Here is a 27,577-nt window from a genome sequence, read left to right as displayed (position 1 = left end):
TGCCAATTACACAGTTCCTTCTCTTTTCACACTAAGTGGGATTCATCTCCCTTAACCTTCCAATGGTTTGTTGGACAAAGACTTTCGACTGTACAGGTGATTTTGCTAGACCCCTTTATGACCACTTTGACAATTTCCTTCCGGCTCTCCCAAGGCCTTCTGGTATCTGTAGTTTCAACAAACGCAGGATCAACTAGAGTCTCTCGAGTGAGCACTGCTGTGGTGCCGGACCCTTCTGAAGCTGGTTTTCCCCTTAACGTTAACAGTTCTTTGTAATTGTCTCCAATTAGCCATTTGCTACTTTTGTTCAACACAGTTCGGTTTCTTATTGGCTCTCCCTTCGACTCACCGACTGTGATGAACCACTTGGCTTTTCTTGTCTACAGAGTCAAGAACGGTACCACAGTGGCAAGCATCTCTCCCTGGCTTGGTAATCAGCAAAGGAGGGCCCTGTGTACCATTGACATCTCCTGCAACACATGCTGGCTAGTGTTCGCGGTCTTACGGTTCCTTCCACGGAGGCTTCGCGGGCTTTGGTCGGAAAGGGCAAGGTTGCTTCTCTCCTTATCACACTTTCGGTTCTCACTGCCTTTCTCCTCCTCTTGAACTGCCGCACTTGGATAGCTGAGTCGTCGCGCAGTCTGCCTTGCTCGTCGTGTGCTCTCGTGCTCCACCTTTTATCCCTGTGGGCAAGGGACAAGACTGTCAGGTGTGGGCGTGATTCTGGTCAATTGCCTGATTTTGCCTGACCCTTGTGTTGGGACATGTCAGGTAAACGGCTCTGGTGTTAGTCCATTGTCTTGCGTGGTGTGCAAAAGTCTTTGTGTTGGAAAAGGGGATTAGGGGGTAGGGTGTTTGAGAATCCTATGTGGTAGGATGGGGAAGGTGTTATAAGAAGGAGATACCGCGTCTCACCCGGTGGTGTCCCACTTCCACTCCCCGAGGACCACCATACAGATGATCCTCCCTCACTAGTCCACCCCCAGGAACTGGATCCAATAGCGATGGCTGTGTCCTGGGCACCTGGATGACAGCTCCTTCAGGTTTCTCACAGTTTCGTGTAGGTCGACCTCTGTATCTGTGTCTAGTGTATCCGGCGTAGGGCAACTTGTGTCACAGATGGCACAGTAAACGCGTTGAGTCGCAAGAACGGTTCAAGGGTGTTTATTCCCACTAATGCCATCCCCTCTCCATCACCTCGTACACCCTCCTCCCTAGCCCAGGAATCCTTATCCCTAGGTTAGTGCTACCATTTGTAAAACCCTCAGTATGCTAAAGACTGATACTGAGCTGCAGTGGTGATCTAAAGGCTGATGGCCTTATCTGTCTAAGACTTCCTCAGAGACTTCCTAACTCTCCCTACACTGGCCTTGCTCAGTGTTCTAATGGGGCTGGGGGAGTGCCTGGCACTTACTGTGTTGGATCTGTCCAATTCGTTCATGCTCACTGTTACCTACTTCTCCTTCCTTAACTCCTACCACCACCAAGTCTCTTCCCACCTCCCAGTCTTCTGTCCCTTCGGAGTTCCCACCACCTGTCTCTCGCTTTTACCCTTTAATGTTAACACTCTTCCTCCTACCACACTACTCCTCCTACTCCTCTTCTCCCACTACTACTACATGCCCCCTCTCACTACCACTACACCACTCACTACTACTCCTCCCAGTCTACTAGACAGTGACCCTTCTTCCATGCAGTACTAGCCTTCTCCCACTCACATCTTACACTGCCCTTGTGAACATACACATCTCCCTCACATGCACACTCACACTATAGAACCACTAACCGTCCTAAAACAATGCCTCACCTACCCCAAAACTCTCCTCCACAGTCCGCCGCTCCCTCTTTCCTCCTGCTGGTTTTTTGGTTGCTGTCCCACTTCTCCTCCTCTGACCTAATGCAGTTCACCCACACTTCATGTTTCCTGTCCTCTACTTATATATCCCTCCCTTGCTGAGGGTTGACCAACTGGCCCTAACCAATCTCCTGTCTGCACCCTGCTCCTTGGGCCTGTATGTTAAAGGAAAGGCTTAAAGCAGGTCTAAGTCCCAACCACTTTTCCGTGCGGGCATGTCGCCCGGGAGATCTGATGGTGATGGACTATGCAGCTCAAAGTTTGCGTTGTGTCCCATTTTCTGTGGGACCTTTAAGTCTGTGATGGCTTAGTGGGTTTGTTGCAGGACCGCATCAAGACCTGCCAATCCGTTGGCTAGTTGCCGATGCGCTAGACTTTGGTGCAGATGTTCTGTATCTCTGTATCTGTATGTTTGTATCTCAGAGTGGGTTGGGACAGCGTCTCACTCACCACTATGCTGCGGTGAACAGAACTCTGCAGCATGTGAGTTTTGGTTATGCTAAAGGCAGCCTCTAATTCCCCTGGTTCCTCTCATGCCTCAGTTTTCTCGGCACATTCTTCAGTTGACTCGACCTCTGTAAAGGCAAAAGAATAGTGGCATACATACGTATATTGAGGCAAGAATGGAGACAGGGTTCTGCACACATACATACTACTAGCACAGTGGGGTAGTGGGTAGAAAGCCTGTTTTACTGTATGTTTTCTGAAGTCCGGGGCTGACTTTGGATCCCCCTCTTCACCTGCTTCTTGCCATGGAAGTGGCTCTTGCCCTGACAAGGTTAGGTTCTTGACCTTGTCACTATGAATATCATAGTTGATGACCATAATCTTTACACTAGCAATTTCATCACCTTTTCAGTATATTTGAGCCGAAGCTTGACAGTTGGGTCATTCTGCCACTATCTATGTTAGCTACGATCTCACTTATGGTGATTTTGCTAAACTATAATATCTGTTTTTGAATGTTCCTTTCCCACTACCTTGTGAGTTCTTCAACAAATTAAGATCAGTTATTGAGGGTAATCTAGGCTGGTAAATACGCCAAGGTCACATGGAAGATCTTAAACATTACTCTATATTGAGGGAGGACTGGCAGTCCTTGATCTCATCACATACAATTTAATTGGCAGGTAAGCCTCCTTAAATTGTGGCTTGGCACAATGTTCCCAGCAGGTGGCGCTGAAAAGGGCAATTGTGAACCAAGTTCACTTCATGTCTGCTTTATGGAGTATCCAGCAAGTGCCACCCAAGATGATACACACGGCCTGGGCAGCGATATGTGCTTGGGGTTGTTGTAAATAAGTTCAACCAATCCCTACCCCTTTCGACCAATATATACTTTGAGAGAATCTGGAAGGTTCAAAGTTCCTTTGATAGAGCCCTCTATAGAGAACTTTCTAGGCTTGGAAGAGTTAAGCTAGAAAATATGTTTCCAGATATTAAGCGTATTAAGCTGAAAGATTTTAAGGAAATGGGTGGGGGGGTATCATTAATACATCGGGCGATATATACAGAGTTCGTAATGATGTGAAGAAAATAATTCCATATCCTGACCTGCCTGCAGTACATGGCCTTTGAACATATATCACCACAAATGTCTTGCAAAGAAATGTGATTTCACTTCCACGCAAAATGGTCGGTGAATGGAGATTAGGGTTGCATGATCATGCCAGGATGGCATGGTCTTCTGATGATCTAGGCCAAAGAATGGAGACTGGACATTTATTTGTAAACAAACCAAAAGAGGTTAACTGAATGACAGATTGGTGTTAGACAGAAGATAGGTGTGGTTCTCCCAGAACTATGGGTGGAGAAGGTACTTATGTGGGCTGATTAGGATTTCCCTATACTCTTCCTTAACTTTACTCTATAGTTTAGTTTCCCCTGAACCACTCCAGGTTGTCCCTATGTGAGAAAGAAGTATTCTGGGAGATGTGGTTCGTATGTGGTTGGTCTTTCCAATTGGTCTGGATAACATGTCATTGGGATATATTTACAAAGTTCCTTCCTGGCCTTGAGGACCGGTGTATATCAACAATTATGATAATGACCGGGAAGTCACTTCATTTCCGTATGCATATTCAGTGTGTATTCACTTAATGTGTGTGGGGTATACCTTTGTGCATGTGAAGTGTATGTGTCGGAGTGCTTGTGGTGGTATTTATGACTACACAGAGTGTATTTTGTGTGCATTACCATATGTGGAGTGCACTGTTGGTAGTTATGGTGTGTGTGAATGTGCATACCTAATCCGCATACACATTGATTTTTTTGATAATTGGTCCAATGTTTGTCTGTGTGTTTTTCAATGCTGTGTGTGTGTGTTTGGGTCGGTGCCTAGAATCTACACAATCTGCACTCTACACACACATACACACCATACTCCAAATGCAATCAGAGTATGCACTTTTCTACCCTCTTTCAGTTTGAGGTGCTCTGCTATTCCTATGTACATGTGAAGCCATTATTCGGCTAAAGCAAATCAAAGCATGCGTTTCTGTTTTCACCCCTTCTCTTTGATATGTTGAGCTAGCAATGGGCTGATATGACTGACAAGGAATAGACTATTTGTAGCTCATATTTATATTGTCAAACACATTTTTCTCATTCCAGGCTTCCGATTTCTCTCTTTCTCTTTGATACAGACTACTAGCAATGGGCTTAGACTGGATATACAGAGCTTCATCAGTTTGGCATTCCGGAAATAAGGTTGCCGAAAGTGACGTACCGGTACCCTTAACGGACCGCTAAACTATGAGTCTGCCGGCAGGGGCAAGGTACTCCCGGCAGGCATGACCTGCCAGGAGTACAGGCGCCTACCGGCAGGCTTTTCACTGAAGCACCAGCAGCGTTACTAACGATGCTGGTACTTCAGGTTTCCCATTCCCATTAAGTTCTATGGGACTCCATGGGAATGGGAAATAACTGTTCTGCCACTGCTTATGATATCCTGGTAGCACCGGGATATCGGGCAGCGGAAACAGTGTTACAGGGTCGGCGGTAGCCCCCCACCTACCAGCGGGTTTTACTGCCGACCTCGTAATGAGGCCCACAGAGGAGATGGAATGATATATTTTACATGACTTTTGTATCCTCAAATATATTTGATTCCTCTTGAAATCGACTAACATTATAGTTAAGGTTACATGGCACTTTATATATGAAAACAAAAACATTTCTTCCACTGTATCTTTTGACCTCGACCAAGAACGTTTGACAACTTTAGTAACTGTATAGGTAGGCCATATCAAAGCACAGATTCATTCTAAATTGGTTATGTTATGTTATGTTATTGTGCATTTGTATAGCAAATTATATACCATTGGTATGATCTCAAAGCGATGTGGCTTAAACGCCCTCGGGACCGTATTCCAGGTCAGTGGAGCGAGTAGGGTAGTATAAAGTGCTTGTGTGCACTCAGTGTGTGTGCAGCCAGTGCAGTGTGTAACTGCATTAAATGGTATGCATGGTGCAGTGGCTGTGTGAGGTCAGTAGAATGTGTGCAGCAAGGCCGGTGACCTTGGGGTCTGAATTCTGGCTGTGATTGTGCTTGTGTTTGATATTATGTGTGCAGCTAAGCCAATTTTTTTTCATGGGGTATAGCTGCGTTCAAATGACTGGAGGTGTTCATGGAGGTGAGTAGGTATGTGTACACCTGTGCCGAATTGATCCAGGGGTATAGCTGCATTCTATTGCTTGTTGGTGTAGAGGAGAGAGTGAGCATATTGCTATTTGTGAGTGTCTGTGCAGATTCCTCACCTGCGTCAGAGCGTCTTCCCATGAAGTGGAACAGAGGTAATGTGTTTCAGAAGCTCAGTTATACGTGCTGGTGGGCCCGTTTTTCGTGTCCCGGGTAAATGTTTGCAGAGGTTTGATGGCTATTCCTGTCATAGTTTATGTTTTAATTGTGGAATTGTCTCGATATATTGTCCTTTCCGGGTGCTGCAAGTGCTCGAGAGCTCCTCAGATCGGAGGGTGTGGTGCATATCTACAGGAGACTAGAGCAAGTCTGACCAAGCGATGTTGATACTGTGCCCCGGGTGGAGGAGTTCATTGCATCAGTTCCCAAGCAGATCAGGGTAACCTTGTATGCACGATGGATGATATGATCTGGCCCAGTCGTAATGTTTGAACATAAGTGCTGTTACATTCCGGAATTGTAGTTTTGTGCATTAATTCCAAGATTAGTGCGATTAACACAGGTTAACAAGAGCAAGCCCGATTGTATTGTTTAGATCCTAAGTGCAATTGCGTTCCGCGGTTGGAGTTATTTGCATTGATTTACAGATAGTAATACTAACTGAGGTCATCATCTCGCAGGAAGAAATTGTCACAGAAAAAAACAATGCTAAGAAAACATTTTTACATTTAGGTTTTTCATGGATCAAAAAAACATATTTTTAGGAAACATATCTAAAAATGGTCTGCTGTGATGTTTTTGATTTTGAGCATACACCAAGCCCTTACCTGGAACTGGTGCACATTGCATACAGTTTGAAAATCAGATGAGCCAAAATATAGATTTTGAAAGATGTATCTTTATTTTATACTGAAGCAAATGTTTGATATAAAAGCCAGTTGGAAATAGACTAATCCATCCGAGAAGTGTCACCCATCTCAGCCCTCAGTTAGGCGAGCAGATTCACAAGAATGAGAGAAACTATGAACTAAGCCAGAGGCCTGGAAGGAAAAAGTAAACTATGAAGACCAGGTAACAAAGACAATTCGGTGTCATCCACCTCAGCCCACAGCCAGACCTTTGGCTCCCCCACCTTACTCGCCAACCACGATACAGCAATACTACATTTACTATTTTATCCTTTTAAGTATTTTTCTTCTGCCAAATAAGGCATTGATTCTCATGCTAATGACACGTTTCTACATTTGGTGCAAAGTATTCAATCCAAAGCAAATATTTCTCTTAGCCCACAATTGATATGATGATATTGTTCATCAAGGACTGACCTCCCCGACAGCGCAATCATCCTTTCAAACTCGTGTTCATGTTCTGTAACAGAAACCAGTGCCACAACTCCAGCCTTGAAAAAAAAAGAAAAATATTTATTTTAACATTAGTATACAGACTATTGTGGCATTCAGTGTAAATCTAACAAATTATTAAAGAAAAATGCAGCAGTTTGGATAAACATATTAAATGGCTATCACTGTGTTACTCAATCAATTTACAATGCAATCCCAAGAAACCTTAAATGATGAGTGGTCATTGAGAAATAAGTGTCAAGTAAGGGCAGGACTAGATGGGTGGGTTGTCAAGAAACATAGTTGGACACAACACATCCACTTTCTTTTCTGAAGTTCCAGGCTACATGAGGCATTCCCAGAGAAGATCTTAAACACCACTTTCTGTCGGGTGCAGCATTCTGGATACATACAAATGGGACCATTACTCTGCCAGTTGAAACCAAATAAAGAAATATAAAGTTTGTTTGCATAAATTATCATTGCAACCTGTTCCTTTGTTGAAATTGGATAGACACTAACACATGCAAGCCAGAATCTTCTACACGGGATCCGTTAAAAATCATAGAGGAGGAGTGCTGCCCTACTACACTCAACTTGTTGAAGAGGGGAAATTAATGATAGGGATCGGACAAGTTACCTACCTGTAACTATTGTTTTCCAGTATGGATCTGGCATGGATTCACATGCTCATGAATATTCCCCATCGTCAGGCTGGGAATCCTCACTAAAAGAAAAACAGTTTCACTTTCACTTATAAACTGCATTTCTCCTTTAAACCAATCACTGTCCTCTGGGTCATACTGCCCCCATCCAATGACAGTCCTCTCCCTAAGCCCCTCCTCTGGCAGTCATCTTCAGATTTTGTAAGCACGTAAAGTTGCAGTATGACCATGAAGAGCTGCAGAGGGGTCGGAGAGAGGGTTTGCATGTGAATCCATGCCAGACCCATGCTGGAGAACAATAGTTACAGGTAAGTAACTTGTTCCTTCTCCAGCATGGGGTCTGGCATGGATTCACATGCTCATGAATAATGAATACATAGCAGTACAACATTATACAACCATGGGAGGTGGCAAGGCTCAACAGAAGCAATTACAGTTATCCCTGGAACAGACTATCCTCAAGCAAACAGCAAACAGGTTGCATAGCACTGCTTGGCCGACTCTGGAGTCCTCTCTGGAATCCCTGTCAACGCAGTAGAATTTTGTGAAGGTGTTAGTGGACCTCCATGTAGCAGCCCTGCAGATGTGGAGCAGGAGCACATCAGACAGGAACGCCGTCGTTGCATCGATCGCTCTGGTGGAGTGGGCTCTTGGACAGCCGGGCAGCGTCGGTTAGCCAACAGATGACAGTGCGTGATGCAGCCGGAGAGCCACCTTCAAATGGAAGTCTTGGACAAGGCCCTCCCATGGTTCACAGGACCAAAGGTTACGAACAGCTGTGAATTCTTCCGAAAACTCTTCGTGTATGTGACGTAGAACTTGAGGGCACGAGCAACATCCAGCGAATGCAAGGCCCTTTACGCCGGCAATAAAGGTTTCAGGAAAAAACAGGTAACACCAAAGGCTCGTTGAGGTGGAATTCCGACTGAACCTTTGGCATGAAGGAAGGGTGTGTAGGTCGCACCACCCTCAATTTGTATGGCTGTTTGCAGGATAGGGCCTGGACCTCACCTACCCTTCTGGCAAAGGTGATGGCCACTAGGAAAGCCGTCTTCTGCGAGAGGAATTTGAGTGGAGCTCGATGCAGAGGCTCAAAGGGGACCCCCCCCATGAGCCTCGTCAGAACCACGTTGAGTTCCCATGCCAGGGCAGGAGCCTTCACCAGCGGGAAAGATCTGAAAAGTCCTTTGAGGAACTCCTTGACGAGTCGATGGGATCAAAGCGACACTCTTCCTGCCGATCTGGTGTAGCAGGAGATGGCTGCCAGATTCACCTTGATGGAGGCGTGCGGCAGTACGGCCTTGGCCATGGATAGCAAGTATGGTAGGATCTGTGGGGCTGTGACTCTCAAAGAGGTAATCTTCTGTGACCAGCACCATGTAGCGAAATGCTTCCACTTGTGACCATAGCACTTCAAGGTCGACAACACCCTGGCTTTTGTAAGGACCTCCCTGCAGTCCGCTGGCAACTCATATCCTCCAAACTCTAGGACTGCAGGAGACAAGCTTTGAGGTTCAGCAATCCTGGGTCGTGATGTAGGATTGCGCCTCCTTCTCCAATAGGACTCAATGGGGATGACAGAAGCACCGGCACCGTTAATAGTAGTGCCGGTGCTTCCGTGAAAGTCTGCGAGCGGTGCCATTCTGCCCGCCAGGTCTGGCCCTGCAGACTCATAGTGTGCCGGTCTGATAACAACAGTGCCAGTAGACTTACCGCCACCGTTGTTACTGTTATGCTCACCTGGTCTCTACAGGGGCGCCGAACGGGAATGGCTGGTCCGCTCTTAAGTGATTTCACGTGCCCCCTCTGAATTCCGCTTCCGTCACAAGGTGCGCCTTAGTTTTATGAATGGCAGGCTCTCCATCCTGCAACAGCATGCAGGGGTGCGTAGAGTTCAAGGATCTAGTTACTTCACTGATTCTGTAGAGTTCCAGACAATTGACTCAAATGTCTAAGTCTTATACCAATGATATGGTTCGCCGTAGAGTTCAAATTGCCTAAGTTCACTTCTGTGCCATTTTCCTATAGGTTTCCCCTTTGGTGTGAAAATATGAAGAACGCAGAGTTGTTGTTCCAAGGTAAGTTCACGCCGACGTTCTGTGACAAGTCTCTATATGCACTATTGTCCTTCTGCGCAACTGACCTGCTGTTCTTTGTATTTTACGGGCGCTGTATCTCCGGGATGGATCGCGTGGTGAAGCCTTGCGGGACCGCTAGGAAAAGCAGCCTTCAGGTGAGTAATGTCGCTGCGTAAGAATTAAATGTCCAATGCGGGCTTTTCCCAATGCGCAGCTAACCTGATGTTTTCTTCTGTTCAACAGGTGCGGCGACTCCGGAGCAGCGGGGGAATGACGGTGGCGGTCGAGTGATGATGCTGCGCTGGATCGCCGGAAAGAGCAGCTCTCAGGTAAATATTAACAGTGCGCAGGATAGCGATGTGGATTTCTGGGTCTGCGCAGCTAACCTGATGTCTTTTCCTTTTCAGCTCAGCAGACGAAGGCACGGAGCTTCAGGTAAGAATCTAGTTCTGTTTCTTCTCCTTTCTCTTCCTTCCTTTGCAGGTAGCTCGAGAAAACTGGACGGGCGTAGCTGAAGACTGGCCTGAAGGTAACAGACACAGTGAGCGTTACGCTGCAGGAGAGCAGAATAACGCGAAGCGTGTTCTGTACTGAGGGCGTGCTTTATATAGCCTTCGGAAAGTAGTCCCCAGGTAAAGTAGTACCAGCAACCACACCCTAGTAAATAGTTCCCTAGGCAAGTAGTTCCTTCAGTCTGCCTCAGACTGGTCTACACGTGGTTCACTTTGTTTGAAACCTGCCATATTGGTGGTGGCAACATGAGCCTGGCGCCAACGGTGCCAGGACCAAGTCCAGGAAGCCCCCAAGGGATCCTTTGGGGCCTTAAAGGCCCCCATGGATGCTGATGCCCTGGGCAGGTTGGTCTGCACCTGATGTTTGGGGGCATGAACCGTGACAGCCCTCCCCCCCCCCAAAGGCCCCTCCCAAGGTGGTTTGTCTCGCTGGTCCGGGTTTGGTCGGGTAGTTTCGATGGAACCGGTTTACTAGGCGAGGTGAATGAACGTAGTCACTTGGCTCCCATGACCTTTCTTGGGGACCATAGCCTTTCCTGTCAACTAGATAGAAGAGTTTTGTTTTAACCCACTTTGAGTCTAGAATGTCTTTCACCTCGAATTCTGGTTCGCCATCTACCAAGATGGGTCTTGGCTGTTTCCTGATCCGAGTTCCTGGTTTTACTGGTTTCAGAAGGGAGACGTGGAATACGGGGTGGACTTGCATGCTTGGGGGTAGCTTCAATTTTACTGCTACTGAGGTGATGATGGCCTTGATGGAGAATGGTCCCAAATATCTGAAATTAAATGTGTGGGTTCCAGGAAGCCCCCAAGGGATCCTTTGGGGCCTTAAAGGCCCCCATGGATGCCGATGCCCTGGGCAGGTTGGTCTGCACCTGATGTTTGGGGGCATGAAACGTGACAGCTACCGGCCCGGCACATTAGTAATGAGGCCCACTGACTCATTAGATCGTCCGATGCTATATTCTCAAGTTGTAGCTTCAGACCTTATTGATAATCAAAACGAGCAGCTCGGTTTCAGACCCTATTCTTTAGGAGACACGCATGGGAAAATGAAGAAATTAAGATAAGCACAGAATCTACAGTAATTTGCAAAACGCAATTAAAAATGCAGCTAGTAAGCCATAGCCCAAATCTTTCTCATTCCCCTACTTTTTTCCCAATCAGACTATTTCTTCTGGAGATACGTCACCCTCTACACCGGAATCCTTTGTGAAGCCCACACCTAGACCATCTTTTGGGCTACACCCCCCCTTTACTATCTCAAGAAATTACTTTAGTTAAAGTAAACAATGGTCTATTTGCGCTAAAGAAACTTTATGAAGCTCTACTGTCAAAAATGTCAGTTCGAGACAACACTTGCTGCCTCTTATGTTCCAAGATTGATTGGTTAGTATATAGCCTAAATCTTGAGAAAAATCAAATAAACATTAATTCAAGTTTCACAATGGAGAATAGACAGGGAGTAGAATTGCCCTTAGGTTGTCGAAAAGATGTGGGTCTTCAGAGTGAGGAAGGTCTTATACCGCCTGAGGACCTGAACTCATGCAACATACCAACGGTTGATATTACAAACCAAATAACCCTTCAAAACTCCACTATGTTAGAAGTACTGCCCCAGTTCAAGGAATCAATGCTAAGTTGCACTAATGTAGTTACCACACCTACAGAGATCGAAGGGGAATCCTTACATGAAGTGTTTAAACCTTGTAAAGGGCGAAAAAGGAAAACTAAAATAATGGAAGCTCGAGCCTGTCAAATAAAATCTAAAAAACAACAAGTACCAAAAAGCAGCCGTTCAAATAAAGGCCAAAAATGTATACAAATGTGAACACCTGATCATCAACAAAACATAAAAACGAAGCGTAAAGCAAAGAAAGCGCAAATCTTAGTTGAAAAAACGGTTGAACAGGAAGTTGATAATAATGAAATGTAAACAATTACCATTGAAAACGTATCAATCGATGCAGAGATCCTAATGAATCTATCAACATATTCTTACCACCTGATACATCTCAAATTGAAGAAAAGGAGAATGTAATGAGACAAGATGTCCATGGCTACACATTAGACGACCTCAAGGTAAATAATGTGACTATTCAGAATGAAAAATACTTTCTTACCTTAGATGAGAAACGAAAATTGATAAAAGCTACAAATAGCACAATCAAAAAACAAACTGATGCTAATCTGTTACCTCAAAACCGTTTTTGTGAAAAAATAAGAAAAAAGCCAAATTTTAAATCGGCAGACCGTCTCCTTTTAACGATGAAAGCGTTGAACGAGTGATCCCTTTCCAAATAGATCTACGCTCATGTTGGTATTTAAAGCTCTACTGAAACTTCAACTAATCAGGTCTTGTGACGTTGAATCTCTCCGGTTTCAAAAGAACCGACTGATGGATACGGCTGTCTTAACTGTCCCCTCTATGATCATAAAAGATTTAATTTGGAATGAGAGACATAGCCTGGGGGAAGCGGGGTTTCATTTAGAACTGCTATCCTCTACCCAGACAAGGGAAAATAAGGAACCTTTGAGGGATGTGACCACTACCAAAATAGATAATTTATTGATAAAGTGCAAGGGAGTGAGATCAGTACGATTTGAATCCGACAATTATTCAGATACAAATTCGGATTGGATATGGCTAGCTAAAGCTATACATGATAAACACTTACAATCAAAGGATTAATGGCAAAGCCTGGACTTGCTTACTACTATAAAATTGGCTAGCTGGAATACAAGAGGACATAGACACCTCTTAAATCAGGGGAATGAAATTCTTATCAAAGCCAGTACTTCCAGGTTACCAATTGGTATGCATTCCAGCCGTTTATAATGCTAAAGGAAGACCCTCAGCCGGTCTATTAACAGCTGTCAAGTTAGACACGAAGAGTAACCTGGTAGCTTGGGCCTCTCCTCATCCGTGCCTGCAGTTAACACAAATTATATTTAGAGATGTTATGTTATGTTATGTTAACTGAATTTGTTAAGCGCAAATACGCCCAGAGGCATCATGGCACTGATTGCGTAGATAGGAGATTTAAATGATATTTAAATGATATGTCTGATTCTAGAATAAAATGGTTTTCAATAACCGGCGGACTGTGAAATGGTCAGCCGTCCCCCCGTAAGGCAAGGGGAAGGTCATTCCAGGCTTTAGCGGCAACCACTGAGAAAGCCCCCCTCTCCCCGACCATGACAGTCTAAACCAAGGGACCACTACAAGAAGAGTAGATAGGGATCGCAGAGAGTGAGTAGGCACATAGTGCGAGAATTCTGCCTGAAAATATTCTGCCCCAGGAGATAAAAAGCCTGATGTACAATGCACATGGACTTAAAAATATCCTATTTGCGACAGGGAGCCAATGGAGTTGCCTTCACAACGGAGACATATGGGCTCCGAAAGGGGGGCGAAGAATGGATCTGGCAGCAGCATTCTGGAGTAGTTGAAACTGATTAATCAAATAGCGAGGATGTGCCAGGTAGGGTGAATTGCAGTAGTCCAATACACTCAGAACCAGAGCTGCAACCACCGGAGCCTGACACACTACGGGAACAAAAGGAAGGACCTTCCGAAGAAAACAGAGCTTCAAATGGCCAGTCTTGCAGACCGCTGCAACCTGCTCATCCATAGCAAGGGATGCAGAGATTTTAACCCCCAAATTCCTGTCCGACAAGACAGACATGGGGAGAGGGCCAAGAGATGTAGGCCAGAAGTCTGCAGTCCAAAACAGATGGGGAGATGTAGTACCCACGACCAGAACCTCGGCCTTGCTGCCATTGAGGTTTAGCCAATTAGTCATCATCCATGCCCCCAGATCCTCAAGACACTTCCTAAGCCGGACAGCTGTGTCAGATTGAGTGAGGTCCAGACGGACCAAGATTTGGGTATCGTCCACATATGAGTAATAGCGGAATTCTTGGGACTGAATGAGAAGCATTAAATAGAATAGGGGAACGCGTCGATCCCTGAGGAACAACACAGAAAAGTGAGACAGAGCTAGAGCCAAAGGGAGGAAGAGAAACTGATTGGGAACGATCGGCCAGAAAGTCAGTAAACCAGTCAAGGACTCGGCCAGACAGTCAGCATCAGAGAGGCAGGAGATCAGGGTAGGATGATCAACCGTGTCGAAAGCAACGGAAAGATCTAACAACAAGACTGCTCCGACTCTACTCGATCCACCAGGCGCACCAGGTCGTGTGGCACAGAGTTCAAGACAGATTCAGTGCCTCTCCCAAGCCGGAACCCGGACTCAAATGAGTCAAAGTACTGGGATGCCTCCAGGAAGGTGGATAGAAGAGGGGAGACCAGTGCCTCCCAAACCTTCATCAAGAAAGGAAGGAGCGAAATGGGACGATAAGTAGCCAACACTTCAGGATCCAACGAGGGCTTCTTTACCAGAGGGATCACCAGGAAATGCATAAGCGAAGGTGGGATCACTCCACTAGCGAATGAGGCATGAACTGCAGTAGTGATATGAGCAATCAGATTATCAGATGATTCCTTTAGAAGAGCCAGAGTTATGGCATCCGCAGGGGAAGCTGATTTCAGTCGTTAAATAGCTAACAAAACATCAGTTAGAAAAAAGGGGGAACTTGGACCACGACCCATTAACAGACACTGTGAGGGTGGAACCTGGGCACGTACTTTCTCAGGAGTAGATAACGATTGGACAAGGTCAAAGAGAGCCTTTGGTTTGTTAAGGGCCTCCTCTACCTTGTGGCTGAAATAAACTTGTTTTGCATTAATGACTGCTTTATGATAGGCAGTGAGAGAGCAGCGAAAGACAGCTTTAGCTTCGCAAGAATAGTTCAGATGGCATTTACTCTCAGCCTGTCTGCAGCGCAGTTTACCTGCTCCAAGTTCTTCCGTGAACCAATGTTCCGGGGAACGGCTTCTCGGTTTGCATAACCTAACAGGTGCCAACGAGTCAGCAGTGGCTATAAATGAGGCCTCCAGTGTGGCTAGGGAGCAGCCTGCAGTTTGGCCACAGTTTCCTTGCAGAGAACTAATCAGCTCGGGGTTGGACACCGCGAGGCAGCTACGCTTACGAATTGCAGGTTTGGCCATAGCGTGGGTAGAACCTTGAGGGGGATAGAGAAAGGCATAGAAAAGTGGTCCGACCACATTACCGTACTGGGAGAAGCTCTACTAATAGACACCCAATGGGCGAAGACCGGGTCCAAGATGTTACCCCGTTGGTGAGTCAGTTCATCAACCCACTGGGGGAGTCCTAGATCCAGCATCAGGTCCATAAAGTTGGCAACCTGCCCAGCAGTGGCAGGGTTAACTGGAAGATTAAAATCACCTACAATAAGCAAATCAGGATATTTGATTTGCAACTCTAACACCAGTGCCGGAAATTCAGCATAAAACACACCGCCAGCCCCTGGAGGCCGATATACCACCATAACTGTGAGAGTCAAATTAGGAGAGACAGAGATGCGGGTCAGAAAGCATTCCATTTTAAGTGAATGCTTAGGGGCCATACAAACCACCTTGTATTTAGTTTTATGTATTAGGGCCATCCCACCCCCACGATGGGGTTCTATCTGATCTACATGCGCCATTTCATAATTAGGGGGAGGGCCTGCACGATGGCAGGACCAGACGTCTCTCCCAACCACAACTCGGTTAGGAACAGAAAATCTGGTTGATTATTAGAGACTAAATCATAGCACTCCATAGAGTGCACAGCTACAGCGCAGATACTGAGTAATCCATAGTGCAGAGCATCAGTCGATTTAGCTTCCATAGGAATAGAGGATTTTATAAAGCCCATAGGCCATCTAGTGTTAGAGGGGGCATGTGACAGCAAAACACTGCCCTCCAAGCCACTTGCTTCCTTAATAGTACTGCCCATGTTCTGTGTATCCTGCAAAGTCCATGCACGAACGGGCACAGGCAGGCTTGCCTTGATCGCACCTTCGGCGCACCCGCTGCGCCCGTCCACTGCACGGGCAAGTGGCACGGCACATAAGATGCCGGATGCCGTTGACGGTGAGGCAAGGAAACGCCCACTGCAAGTAATGGAAAGAGGACTGCACCGCAACCGGCGTGTCCTAAATAAAATAAAAGAGTATAAATGTCAGTTTCAGGTACACCAATTAAGTCAGACAAACACTTTTAAAAAACAGGGATCACCTAAAATCACATGAACAATAGCATAAAAAGCACCTAACACGCCAAGACGAGAGGCTTTAAAATGGTTATCCGAGAAGGACGACCTCACCTCTACCACCATCGCGGGAGAGTGGCACGGCACATAAGATGCCGGAAGCCGCTGACTGTGAGGCATGGAAACGCCCATTGCAAGTTATGGAAAGAGGACTACGCCGCAACCAGCCATGTCCTAAATAAGAGTATAAATGTCAGTTTCAGGTACACCAATTAAGTCAGGCAAACACTTTTAAAAAACAGGTATCACCTAAAATCACATGAACAATAGCATAAAAAGCACCTAACACGTCAAGGCGAGAGGCTTTAAAATGGTTATCCGAGAAGGACGACCTCACCTCTACCTGATAATGTTATGATATCACAAATACCAATTCTTAGTTAATATTGGAACCCAGCTATGATACCAGATGGACTATTATTGGACCATGGGCCTCATTATGAGGTAGGAAGTAACCATGCCGCTTTTTGTGACATGGCTACCTCCATTCCGGGTTCCCGGGTCCGGGTTCCCTGAATGGGGAAGTACCGGGCCATTCCAACCTTGGAGGGCCCGGTAATTCCCCATTCAGGGAACCCGGACCCAGTACATCCCCATTCCCATTTCAGCCCCCATAGGGCTCAATGGCAATGGCGATGATGCTAACAACGGTTAGCATCCAGGGCTGCTCGCGGGACCCGCTAAGGATGCCTGGTAAAACCAGTCGTCCTTAGCGGGTCCCGCGAGCAGACCTCGTAATGGGGCGGTAAGGGTTAACGGCTACAGCACCTTTACTGGCACCGTTAACCCCTTACCGTCTTCCTCGTAATGAGGCCCCATGTCATAAACATGCTCAACTTCATAATACTAGATGGTAGTATTGACTGGTCAATAATAGTAGGAGATTTAAATTTGAAGTGCATTGGAATCGTACATTCAAAATTGTCAATTAAGGCAAGAGGATGGTTGGACCTAATGAAAGTGAGAGGCTATAGAATCCTTAATGGCTCTGCGGAAAATGACACCCCTCCAAGAGCTACCTGGTCAAGGCAGTCACTGCGTGCAATATTAGATTATGCATTTATCTCGGAGCATTGGATACTAGAGTGAATGATTTTGTTATACTTTCTGCACCTGCCAGCGACCATGATATGCTGGTAATTTCATGTCTTATTCCTATTAACAAAAAAGATAAGGCATATACCGTTCCCGTTGAAACAACTGGGCGAAATAAAATCAGGTCATAATTTGAACAAACTAAAAGCAATGCTGACAAATAACAGCCAGAGGGAGTCTATGAATCCAAACGATACATACGTTGATGCCTTACTGTTAAAGCTAGTTCAGAAATCTGGAGGCTGTTAAAAGCAACACCGTATGATGTTACTGCTTTGACTCTTCCGAATAGTATTAGTGAGATTACTTGGAATTCCTATTTTTCAAGATTATTTGCTACAAATGATGAAGCAACTACTTTAATGTCTAAAGAGGAAGCTAAACTGGATACATTTATGACATTATGACTCTAATTAAGCAATTGAATTCATCTCGGGCTCCTGGCTTAGATGGACTAACACATTTTGTTTTAAAGACTAAATCAAAGGAATAGGCTGAAATTCTTTATCTGATTTTTCAGAAAGTAATACTTACGGGACTTGCTCCTCTGGCATGGCAGAGTTCTGTCATCATTCCACTGTTCAAGAAGGGCAATAGAAATGATCCTACCAACTATCGACCTAGTGCCCTTCTTGATATTCCTGGCAAAATATCTGCACACTTGATTCTGGCAGAACTGACGAGCTGGCTGAGAACCAGTGGAATAATTGACCCTTGTCAATCGGGTTTTATAGCTGGATTGGGGACAACAGTAAATCTGATAATATTATCATAGATATAAAACTGAAAAAGGTGACTCCCGCTCTGGGTAATGATTATCAGTGTAGATTGAACAAGAATTATTCTAGTTAAGATGAGTCATTTAATTTATCACAAAATATGACACAAAAAATTAAATGTATTCTTGATGTAGACAGCCGACACGTGTTTCGACCTTGTGGTCGTTCTCAAGGTCTTCCTTATAAGAGATGGTATATCAACCGTAGCAGTCACTTGTCTCTCCTAGAGTATTGGCAATAAGGGATATTTGGTCGAAAAATGGCGAACAAAGAAGTATGGACCCAATAGTTAGCACATCTGAAACAAAATATAGGTCTATAAACAGCTTGCAGCTTATATCGGAATGTCTGATTCACGGATTGAGATGAATTATTTATGGGCAACATGCAGAGGCGGCCTGATTCGGCATATTAGCTAGTCCTCGGATCAATCCCAGCTTGTATCGCAATGTCTGATTCACAGATTGAGATTAATTATTTACGGGCAACATGCACAGGCAGTCTGATTCAGCATATGAGCTAGTCCTCGGGTCAATCCCAGCCAAATCAGGCTGCCTGTGCCTGGTCATTAGGTATGAACTTGGTTCTAACTTCCTTACAAACGGTGGAAGATTGGCAGACCTTGAGCTTTTATCGAAAATGTCTCCTGCAAGATGATCATAAAAACACTTTAATCCCTACGATAACAACGGCAACAACTGTTATTAAAAAAGGACATTTTTTTAGCCATTGTAATTTGATACTGTCAAGTGCTGAGACTGACACAAAATTGCTATTGGAGAATCCAGATGGAGTTAAGAATTTGATCAAAGTGTCATGCTCAAAACAATACCACATGTGGTTTTTGTAATGAGGATTTAGTGACCGAAATTCTATCACACCTATTGACAGAATGTTCAGCCTTGTCGAAACAGAGGAGGGAGAGCTTTTTAAAATTCTTTGGAGCTTTTAAATTATTACGGAATATAGATTTGTGGACAAGAATGTTTAACGCTGAACACATATGCTTGAATTTAGCTGTGATATCGTTTCTAAAGCAATTGAAACTTGGAGAAGTTAATGAATTGTGATTTATGTATTTTAGTGTATTATTGTAATTTTAAACATTTATGAATGAATGGTATGTTTTTAATTCACTACGGATATGTAATATGATTGGCAGCTGGTAATGTTCTGTATTCTTGTTCTATTGATGGATTAATATGATTTTAAGTTTTGTATTGAAAAGGTTAAAAAGTTTACCTAATCAAATAAAGTATAATGAAATTAGGGAATTCTCCTACAAAGGAATACAATGGAATCCCATAGACTAGTATTTGATTGCTATTTAGCTTCTTCTTGTTAAAACATGCTGTTTAATATTTCTTACATGGAACGGAACAACATTTTTGATGCGCCAACATTTTAGTTGCCAAGGAGATTTTGACAAGCCTCATGTTGTTGCAAGGCCAGTACTGAGCATGAAGCCATATATAAACATGCAGCATGTCATTGGATATGAATCAAACTCATGCCTGTCTAACTTTGCCATACTCACGAGCGGGCTAATGTCTCACCTGCTACGGCCGTGGAATGGCATATATTCTCACCATTCGTCTACTGCCAAACCAACGATCGCAAGTGAACGGAGGATTTCTCTATTTATGTTGCATCCATGCACCGCAGCGTTTGTGCGCTGTGTCGTGGTATCACCTGTTAAACCACGTGACTGCAAAGCATCAGCCTTCGCATTTCAATGTTTCTAGTGTCGCCATCTTGGTTCGGTGTTGATCAATGGTGTGACATAGGTCAAACTACATTTATTGTGGGTATATAGTCACTGAGTTATTATCCACAAGCCACGCTGCATTGTAATATCACGTGTAAACCCACACGAACGTAACGCAACAGACTTTGCCTTTCAATATTTCTAGTGTCGCCATATTGGGTCATTGTCAATAAATGGTATGACATGTGAATAAAACTACATGTATTTTATGGATATACAGGTCACTAAGTTGTTCTCTACGGACCCCTCCTCACACGAAAATTCTTTGTCACTGAATATTTCTTGTTCCCAAACATTTTTGGAGAGATATTTTGGACAGTTGTTTATGTTACAGAGCATGAGTATAGTCTCCCAACTGGCACTCAAAGATGGATTTTTGTGTTATGGTGGTCAGTCCTACATAAAAGGCACTGGATAAGCGCAATGTTGAAATTCATCTTCACTACGGGTCCGAAAACTACAGGGCTATACTACATGAAGAGTCCCCACTCTATACATGTATTTAAACCATGCTGGGCAGTGTCTAGTCTGTGCATCCACTGTTGTTCTGCTTTCCTCAGCAACAGGTTGTGGTCTCCCCCTCGTTTGGGGGCTGCAATGGTTTGTATTACAAACCAAAATATATTAGATGGTTAATGTTTCAGTTTAGAGAAATGTGAGACTAGAGGTTTGTTGTCTACTTTGTTTTTTAAACAGGACTGATGTTCGCATATTTGTTGCCTTTCTTGTCTCTTAGTTTTTCCCCATGTAGAATAGGTTGTAGGGGCATTTAATGCCGTAAATAGCCCATTGTGTGAGGCATTGGTGAAAGTTTTCAGGATTCGAGGATGTCCATTTAGCTCCACTGTTTTCATGTCCTTAGTAAGGAAGCAGACGGAACATCTGCCACATCTAAAATGGCCCACTAGATGGGGAAGCCCCCATAGTGTGTTTGTGTTTGCAGGAACTGTGCCCTGTCTGTCCTGATATGTGTGTACAAGTGCATCTTTTAAATGTTTCTGTCTTTTGCAGGCAAATCTTGGTTTAACCAGTGTAAAATCTGGTGTGTATATTGCATGCCAATGTTTCAGTATCATGCTCCTTAGATTGTTGCTGATAGGGGTATACGTGGTGACACAGGTCATTTTCTCTAATGTAATCTTCTCCGATGTAGTCATAAGTTAGGGGTCACGCAACAAAACAGAGGGGCCGAAACAAATGTCAACTTTTTCCAGGCTATTACTATAGCCTGTATGCTGGTTTTCCAGCATCCCTGTGGAGATTAAACACAGGGACAGGTCTTTTATAAGCCCTTCCCTGTAAATTAGACAAGGAAGGACATAATTGGTTGAACACCAGTAAAAGGCATATGTGCTAAAGAATATTGAAGTAACATACCATACTAACCCCACAGTACCATCACTTACGAATACTAAAGTGTATAAGTAGGTTATATGTTGTTGAAACATGTTGTGTTTATGTTTTTTGAAACATGTTGTGTTTATGTTTTTTATAAAAAAATACATTTGATAAAAATGATCTTAATAAATTGAATCATTGACTATGAGAATTGTGCTTGGCTGAATACAATACCGAAATAAGGATATGGTATTAAATAGTGTCACTCTCTACCCAGTCACTGGTTATAAGGGAGGGTTAACCCATTTTCCCTTTTCTCTGCATACTCGTAGCAGGAAAGGTAACGGGAGAAACGCGTACAGAAACAGCGCTTCCCACGGGAAGGAGAATGTGTCCCCCAGGCTCCTCGGTTGGTAGAACCTGCTGGCAAACATATGGCATTTGGAGTTTGGCGCCGTTTCAAAAAGATTGATCTGGGCGTGCTCCACTTGACAAAGATGTGGTCCACCTGGTCCTGTCGCAGCGCCCACTGGTGGCAGGAGCACAACTCCCTGCTGAGGGAAGCTCTGATGGTGTTCTTGACTCCCGCTAGGTGAAGAGGCACAAGGAACATCTCTTGTCCGACAGCCCAGTGCCACAAGTCCTACTCTTCCCTGGAGAGTGCTGGGGATCGAGCGCCCCCCCTGTTTCCTGATGTACAACATGGTGGTAGTGTTGTTCGTGAAGATCCTTACCACCTTGACCCTTAGAGACGAGAGGAATGACTTGAGGACCCAGAACACTGCCCATAACTCCAGGATGTTGATATGGAGGTCCCTCTACTCTGGCAGACACATGCCACTGGCGTGCAGACGTTCGATGTGGGCTTCCCCAACCTTCCAGGAAGCATCCGTGGTGACAGTCTTCTGGTACCGAGGGTTTTGGAACTGAAGTGCCCCGGGGGATGTTGGAGCGGACGCCCCACCACCTTAACGCCCGCCGGAACTCATCATCGAGGGGGATCTTGTCCACAATGCTTCCGGACACCTGTATCCAGCAAGCATCCAGGAACTCCTGAAGAGGTCGCATTTGCAACCTGCAGAAACAGATGAGCTAGATGCAGGACGACATCATGCTGAGCAACGACTTGATAGTTCGCACCGGGCCATCCTCATCAACAACAGCCGCTGCACCTTCCCTTGAATGGCCGCTACTCTGTTCTCCAAGGGTGACGCCAAAACAGAGGGGCCGAAACAAATGTAAACTTTTTCCAGGCTAGTACTAATAGCCTGTATGCTGGTTTTCCAGCATCCCCGTGGAGATTAAGCACAGGGACAGGTCTTTTATAAGCCCTTCCCTGTAAATTAGACAAGGAAGGACATAATTGGTTGAACACCAGTAAAAGGAATATGTGCTAAAGAAGATTGAAGTAACATACCATACTAACCCCACAGTACCATCACTTACGAATACTAAAGTGTATAAGTAGGTTATATGTTGTTGAAACATGTTGTGTTTATGTTTTTTATAAAAAAATACATTTGATAAAAATGATCTTAATAAATTGAATCAATGACTATGAGAATTGTGCTTGGCTGAATACAATACCGAAATAAGGATATGGTATTAAATAGTGTCACTCTCTACCCAGTCACGGGTTATAAGGGAGGGTTAACCCATTTTCCCTTTTCTCTGCATACTCGTAGCAGGAAAGGTAACGGGAGAAACGCGTACAGAAACAGCGCTTCCCACGGGAAGGAGAATGTGTCCCCCAGGCTCCTCGGTTGGTAGAACCTGCTGGCAAACATATGGCATTTGGAGTTCGGCGCCGTTTCAAAAAGATTGATCTGGGCGTGCCCCACTTGACAAAGATGTGGTCCACCTGGTCCTGCCGCAGCTCCCACTCGTGGCAGGAGCGCAACTCCCTGCTGAGGGAGGCTGTGATGGTGTTCTTGACTCCCGCTAGGTGAAGAGGCACAAGGAACATCTCTTGTCCGACGGCCCAGTGCCACAAGTCCTACTCTTCCCTGGAGAGCGCTGGGGATCGAGCGCCCCCCGTTTCCTGATGTACAACATGGTGGTAGTGTTGTCCGTGAAGATCCTTACCACCTTGACCCTTAGAGACGAGAGGAATGACTTGAGGACCCAGAACACTGCCCATAGCTCCAGGATGTTGATATGGAGGTCCCTCTACTCTGGCAGACACATGCCTCTGGCGTGCAGACGTTCGATGTGGGCTTCCCCAACCTTCCAGGAAGCATCCGTGGTGACAGTCTCCTGGTACCGAGGGTTTTGGAACTTAAGTGCCCCGGGGGATGTTGGAGCAGACGCCCCACCACCTTATCGCCCGCCGGAACTCATCAATCATCGAGGGGGATCTTGTCCACAATGCTTCCGGACACCTGTATCCAGCAAGCATCCAGGAACTCCTGAAGAGATCGCATTTGCAACCTACAGAAACAGATGAGCTAGATGCAGGACGACATCATGCCGAGCAACGACTTGACGGTTCGCACCGGGCCATCCTCATCAACAACAGCCGCTGCACCATCCCTTGAATGGCCGCTACTCTGTTCTCCAAGGGTGTTCTCCAACATATTGAGTTTGGCTCCTAGGAATAGAGCATTCTGCGATGGTGTCAAGCAGGACAGAGAGTCCCAGAGATAGTTGACAGAGAATCCCAGATCCATCAGTAGTTGGACAGCCATCTCGGTGTGTCCAGACGGCCAGCTCCTGCAAGCGGGCACGGATGAGCCTGTCGTTGAGGTACAGGTATATGTGTATCGCCCGCAGACATAGATGGGCCGCCATTGGTGCAAGGCATTTTGTGAACATTCTGGGGGCCGACTTCAATCTGAAAGTTAGGGCCTTAAACTGGTAGTGCTGGCCCTGCACTACGAAATGCAGAAACTTCCGATGCGTGGAAATAGGCGTCCTCCAGGTCCAGCAACGTCGAGAAGTCTCCTTCCTCCAATTGGCCGAGCATGTGCTGCAATGTGGCCATCCTGAACCTTTGGGACATTAAATATTTGTTGAAACATCGCAGGTCTTGGAAGGCCTCCAGCCCCCTGTATTCTTCCTGACCAGAAAGTATCTGGAATAGACTCCGTAGCCATTTTGGAACGAGCTCTATCAGCCCTTTTCGCAGCTTGGCCCGCATCTCTTCCAGGAGCTGAGCGATGTGCTGGTCCTGACAGGACACCGGTGGGATCCACGGACACCTGTGTTGAAACTCCAGAGTGTGTCTGTGGGCGGGAGCGTCTAGCACCCATGTGTCAGTGGTGATCTTCTTCCACTCGCTGACTAACCTCGCCAGCCGGCTGCCCACTGGGGTGCTCGAAGTCCTGTCCGGTTCAGGTCTATTTTGGAGCCGGCGACCTGCCCTGCAGGCGACGGCGATGCTGTCCTCCGCTACTGTAGGCCTGGGAACAGGTAGGCTCTCTGGGTTGTGAATCTGGCAGTACGAAGAGGGGAAAACTTTGGTGGACCTGCTCGACTTTACCCTTGAGGAGCGAAAGGAAGAGCGTTGCTGTTGCAGAGTGCCCAGGGAATGGGCTGTCTCTGTATCCACCTTGATCGCCTGGAGGGACTCGTCGACAACCTTCCCAAACAAGTTCTCTCTGTCAAAGAGCATGTCCAACACCTTCATCTGTACTTCCTGCTGGAAATTCATGGCCTTCATCCAGCCTTGTCGACTAAGGCAGACACCATTCCCCATCTGCCGGAACCCCTTGTCAGCGACGTCCAATGCCACTGTAATGGCGTGATCAGATGCAACTTTCCCCTCCTGGAAAAGAGGGATTGCCTCCATCCTCTTATCATCTGGGAGGAACTCCAGAATAGGGCCCATCTTGTACCACAGCTCCATGTCGTACCTGACTAGGATTGCCAGTGCGTTGGCCGCTTTGATAGTGGATGCCGCAATGTAAATAACCTTCCTTCCCATGGCGTCCAACTTCTACTCCTTGCTGTCCGGAGGGACCGAAGACCGACAAGGATTAGTCAACCGCTTCTTTGCAGCCACCAATACCACTGAATCCGGCAATGGTTGTGACCTCAGGTACTTGGATGGGGAGTCCGGCACTGATAATTCTTCTCCAGTCCATCCCGTTTAGCTGGAGCCATGCAAGGGTTCTTCATGAGAGCCAGGCCCACTTTCCACACGTCGTAGAGAAGGGTAACCGCCATGATCGTCTTCCTCCTGGTCTCGCGCCTCTGGTACAAGAAACCCTTTTTCCCGGTTTCTTCGGGCACAAGCTGAAAAAGCTTGGAGGCTCTTGCGATCGTAGAGTGTAACGACCCCATCTCATCCGGTGGAGACGCCCTAGGCAAAAGCGGAGACCCGTTGCCGCTGCGACGATAACCTCGTCGTCCGTAGTCGTGGCATTATCCGTCCCTGTACCCGTGTCTGGTACTACAGGGGGAGATGAGGACTGACACAGGTGTGGAAGCTGAAATGGGGGCGTTGGATGATGCTTCCTCCACTTTGTTGCAGGCTGACCGGGGGCCTGGGGACCACTGGAGCCGGGCCCGGTGGCATCCTCTTCTGGATCTCTGACACAAAGGTGTGAAGGGTCGACAAAATGTCCAGAGACACATCCCTCGGCTGAGTTGGCGAAATCAGAAAACTAGGCCTGTGCAGTCATCTCCATCATCCTCTTCTGCCACTTCCTTGTGAACCGTGTGCAAGGACTCCAGGTCCTCGTCTGTGGACGAGACCTCCACGGCTTGAGACACGGCCTGGGAGGGCTGTTTCAGGGCCTCCTCACCCCTTTTTTCTCCCAAGTGGGGCTGGAACTGGGGTCTGAGCTGGTTTCCCCCCTTCTGGCGCACCCGCAGACTTTGCCAAAGTCACTGTGGCGGTCTTGCGCCTAGTGGGTAAGGAAACGTTCTGTGCTGCAGGGGCTACCTTCAAAGGGTCAGCTCCCTTAGCCGTCGAGAGGGCAGCAGCCACCAACTCTATCGTCGAAGAAGTCTTAGCCTGTGCCACCTTCGCCTGCTTGGGCAGTTCGGTCTTCTCCTCCATCCAAAATATATGATCCTACACAGGATCGGTAACAATCCTAGGCTAGGAGTACTACACTATTCCATTGAATTAATTGAAGAGGGCAAATTAATGAGACAAACACGCATGCAAAAATAACTGATAAGATATCAATGAAGACAAAGACATGTACCTTGAGTACCAAATCATATCAAGCATTTCATTGAAAGGCACATAAACATCCACTAAGGGCCTAGGTTGATAAAAGCTTTTTTACAAAACGTGCCAGTTCACTATACTAAAATCACAATATGTATATGCCCAGAAGAAGAACTTTCATCTCAAAACACGCATTGGCATCAAATTGGCACAAACTGAAAATTGGTAGGATACCAAATATTATGTATACAGAGTCTGTGATATGAAGCCCCTTTCCGTGCAATGTTATTTAATGAAATGTGAATAAAGGAAAATTGTGAAAGTGTAAGTCTGATAGTTTCACACAAATTAGTCTACAGACTTACAAGTAGTGGTTTGATGTAAAATGTGAAGAGATCCAAGGGGGAGGAGGGGTTCCCTAGCTATGGATAGGCACTGTACAATCGTGTGATAATTCATTACAATAGTTATAATGCCCAGCGCAATTGTGATCCATTACCTCCACTTTTTTGTTTAGTTACGAGTATGTTCACACATTTGCATTATTTGAGAACACTTTTTTTTTTTCGACTTACACTTCCAACTGTGGCCTAAAATCTCTAGTCCAGCCCCCTAGAAGGAGAAATATTTTTTTTAATGTAATTAGTATAATTTGGTTACATTCCAACCTTTGACACAATGATATAATACAATGACTTAACGCAATGTTTAATTCAACAAGCTATTTCTTGTTTGATAATGGCCTCAATAGTATTAATACAAATGTTACATTACTGTAAATGCCAAATGCACCATTGTTTTCACATGCTACGTCTACATGTGGAGGAAAGATGACTGGGGAGGCAGAATTAAAGCTAAAGAGCAGCATTATGACTGATGCATGAGCTGTGAAGAGGACAGGTGATGTCTGAAAAGTGAGGGGGAGAAGTGAGAATTCTAAAATGGATGCTGTACAAGGCGAATTTCTGTCCAATCTCACCTCATCCTGGAACACTCTGTGACATGTATGGTCATCCAACATGAGCTTTATCAGCCAACCCCTTCAGTAGTTCCACAAGGGGTGTGCAACTTTGACAGGAAAGCCCATCAGCCCTAGTCAGCATTGTTAATTGTGAGGGATCATGGGAGTCGTAGTCCAAAACATCCAGAGAGCCACAAGTTGCAGACTCCTGAGTTCCACCACACTTTGCAGAAGATTTCCTT

At 45.7% G+C, this 27,577-nt stretch overlaps 1 protein-coding gene across 1 annotated transcript in view; it reads right to left on the bottom strand.

Annotated features, from left to right (window-relative positions):
* LOC138468123 (putative deoxyribonuclease tatdn3-A) overlaps nucleotides 1-27,577 on the bottom strand; it is a 1,043,131-nt gene that overhangs the window by 788,839 nt on the left and 226,715 nt on the right. The window contains exon 3 of the mRNA XM_069608540.1: nucleotides 6,821-6,894. Within this exon, the coding sequence (XP_069464641.1) occupies nucleotides 6,821-6,894 (74 nt within the window). The remainder of the gene's footprint in view (nucleotides 1-6,820; nucleotides 6,895-27,577) is intronic.

This window comes from Ambystoma mexicanum, chromosome 4q, assembly GCF_040938575.1.
Source record: "Ambystoma mexicanum isolate Mex_15411 chromosome 4q, UKY_AmexF1_1, whole genome shotgun sequence".
NCBI classification, from domain to species: domain Eukaryota; kingdom Metazoa; phylum Chordata; class Amphibia; order Caudata; family Ambystomatidae; genus Ambystoma; species Ambystoma mexicanum.
The sequence above is the reverse complement of the archived record's forward strand: the minus strand, read 5'-3'. Positions and strand labels throughout refer to the sequence as shown.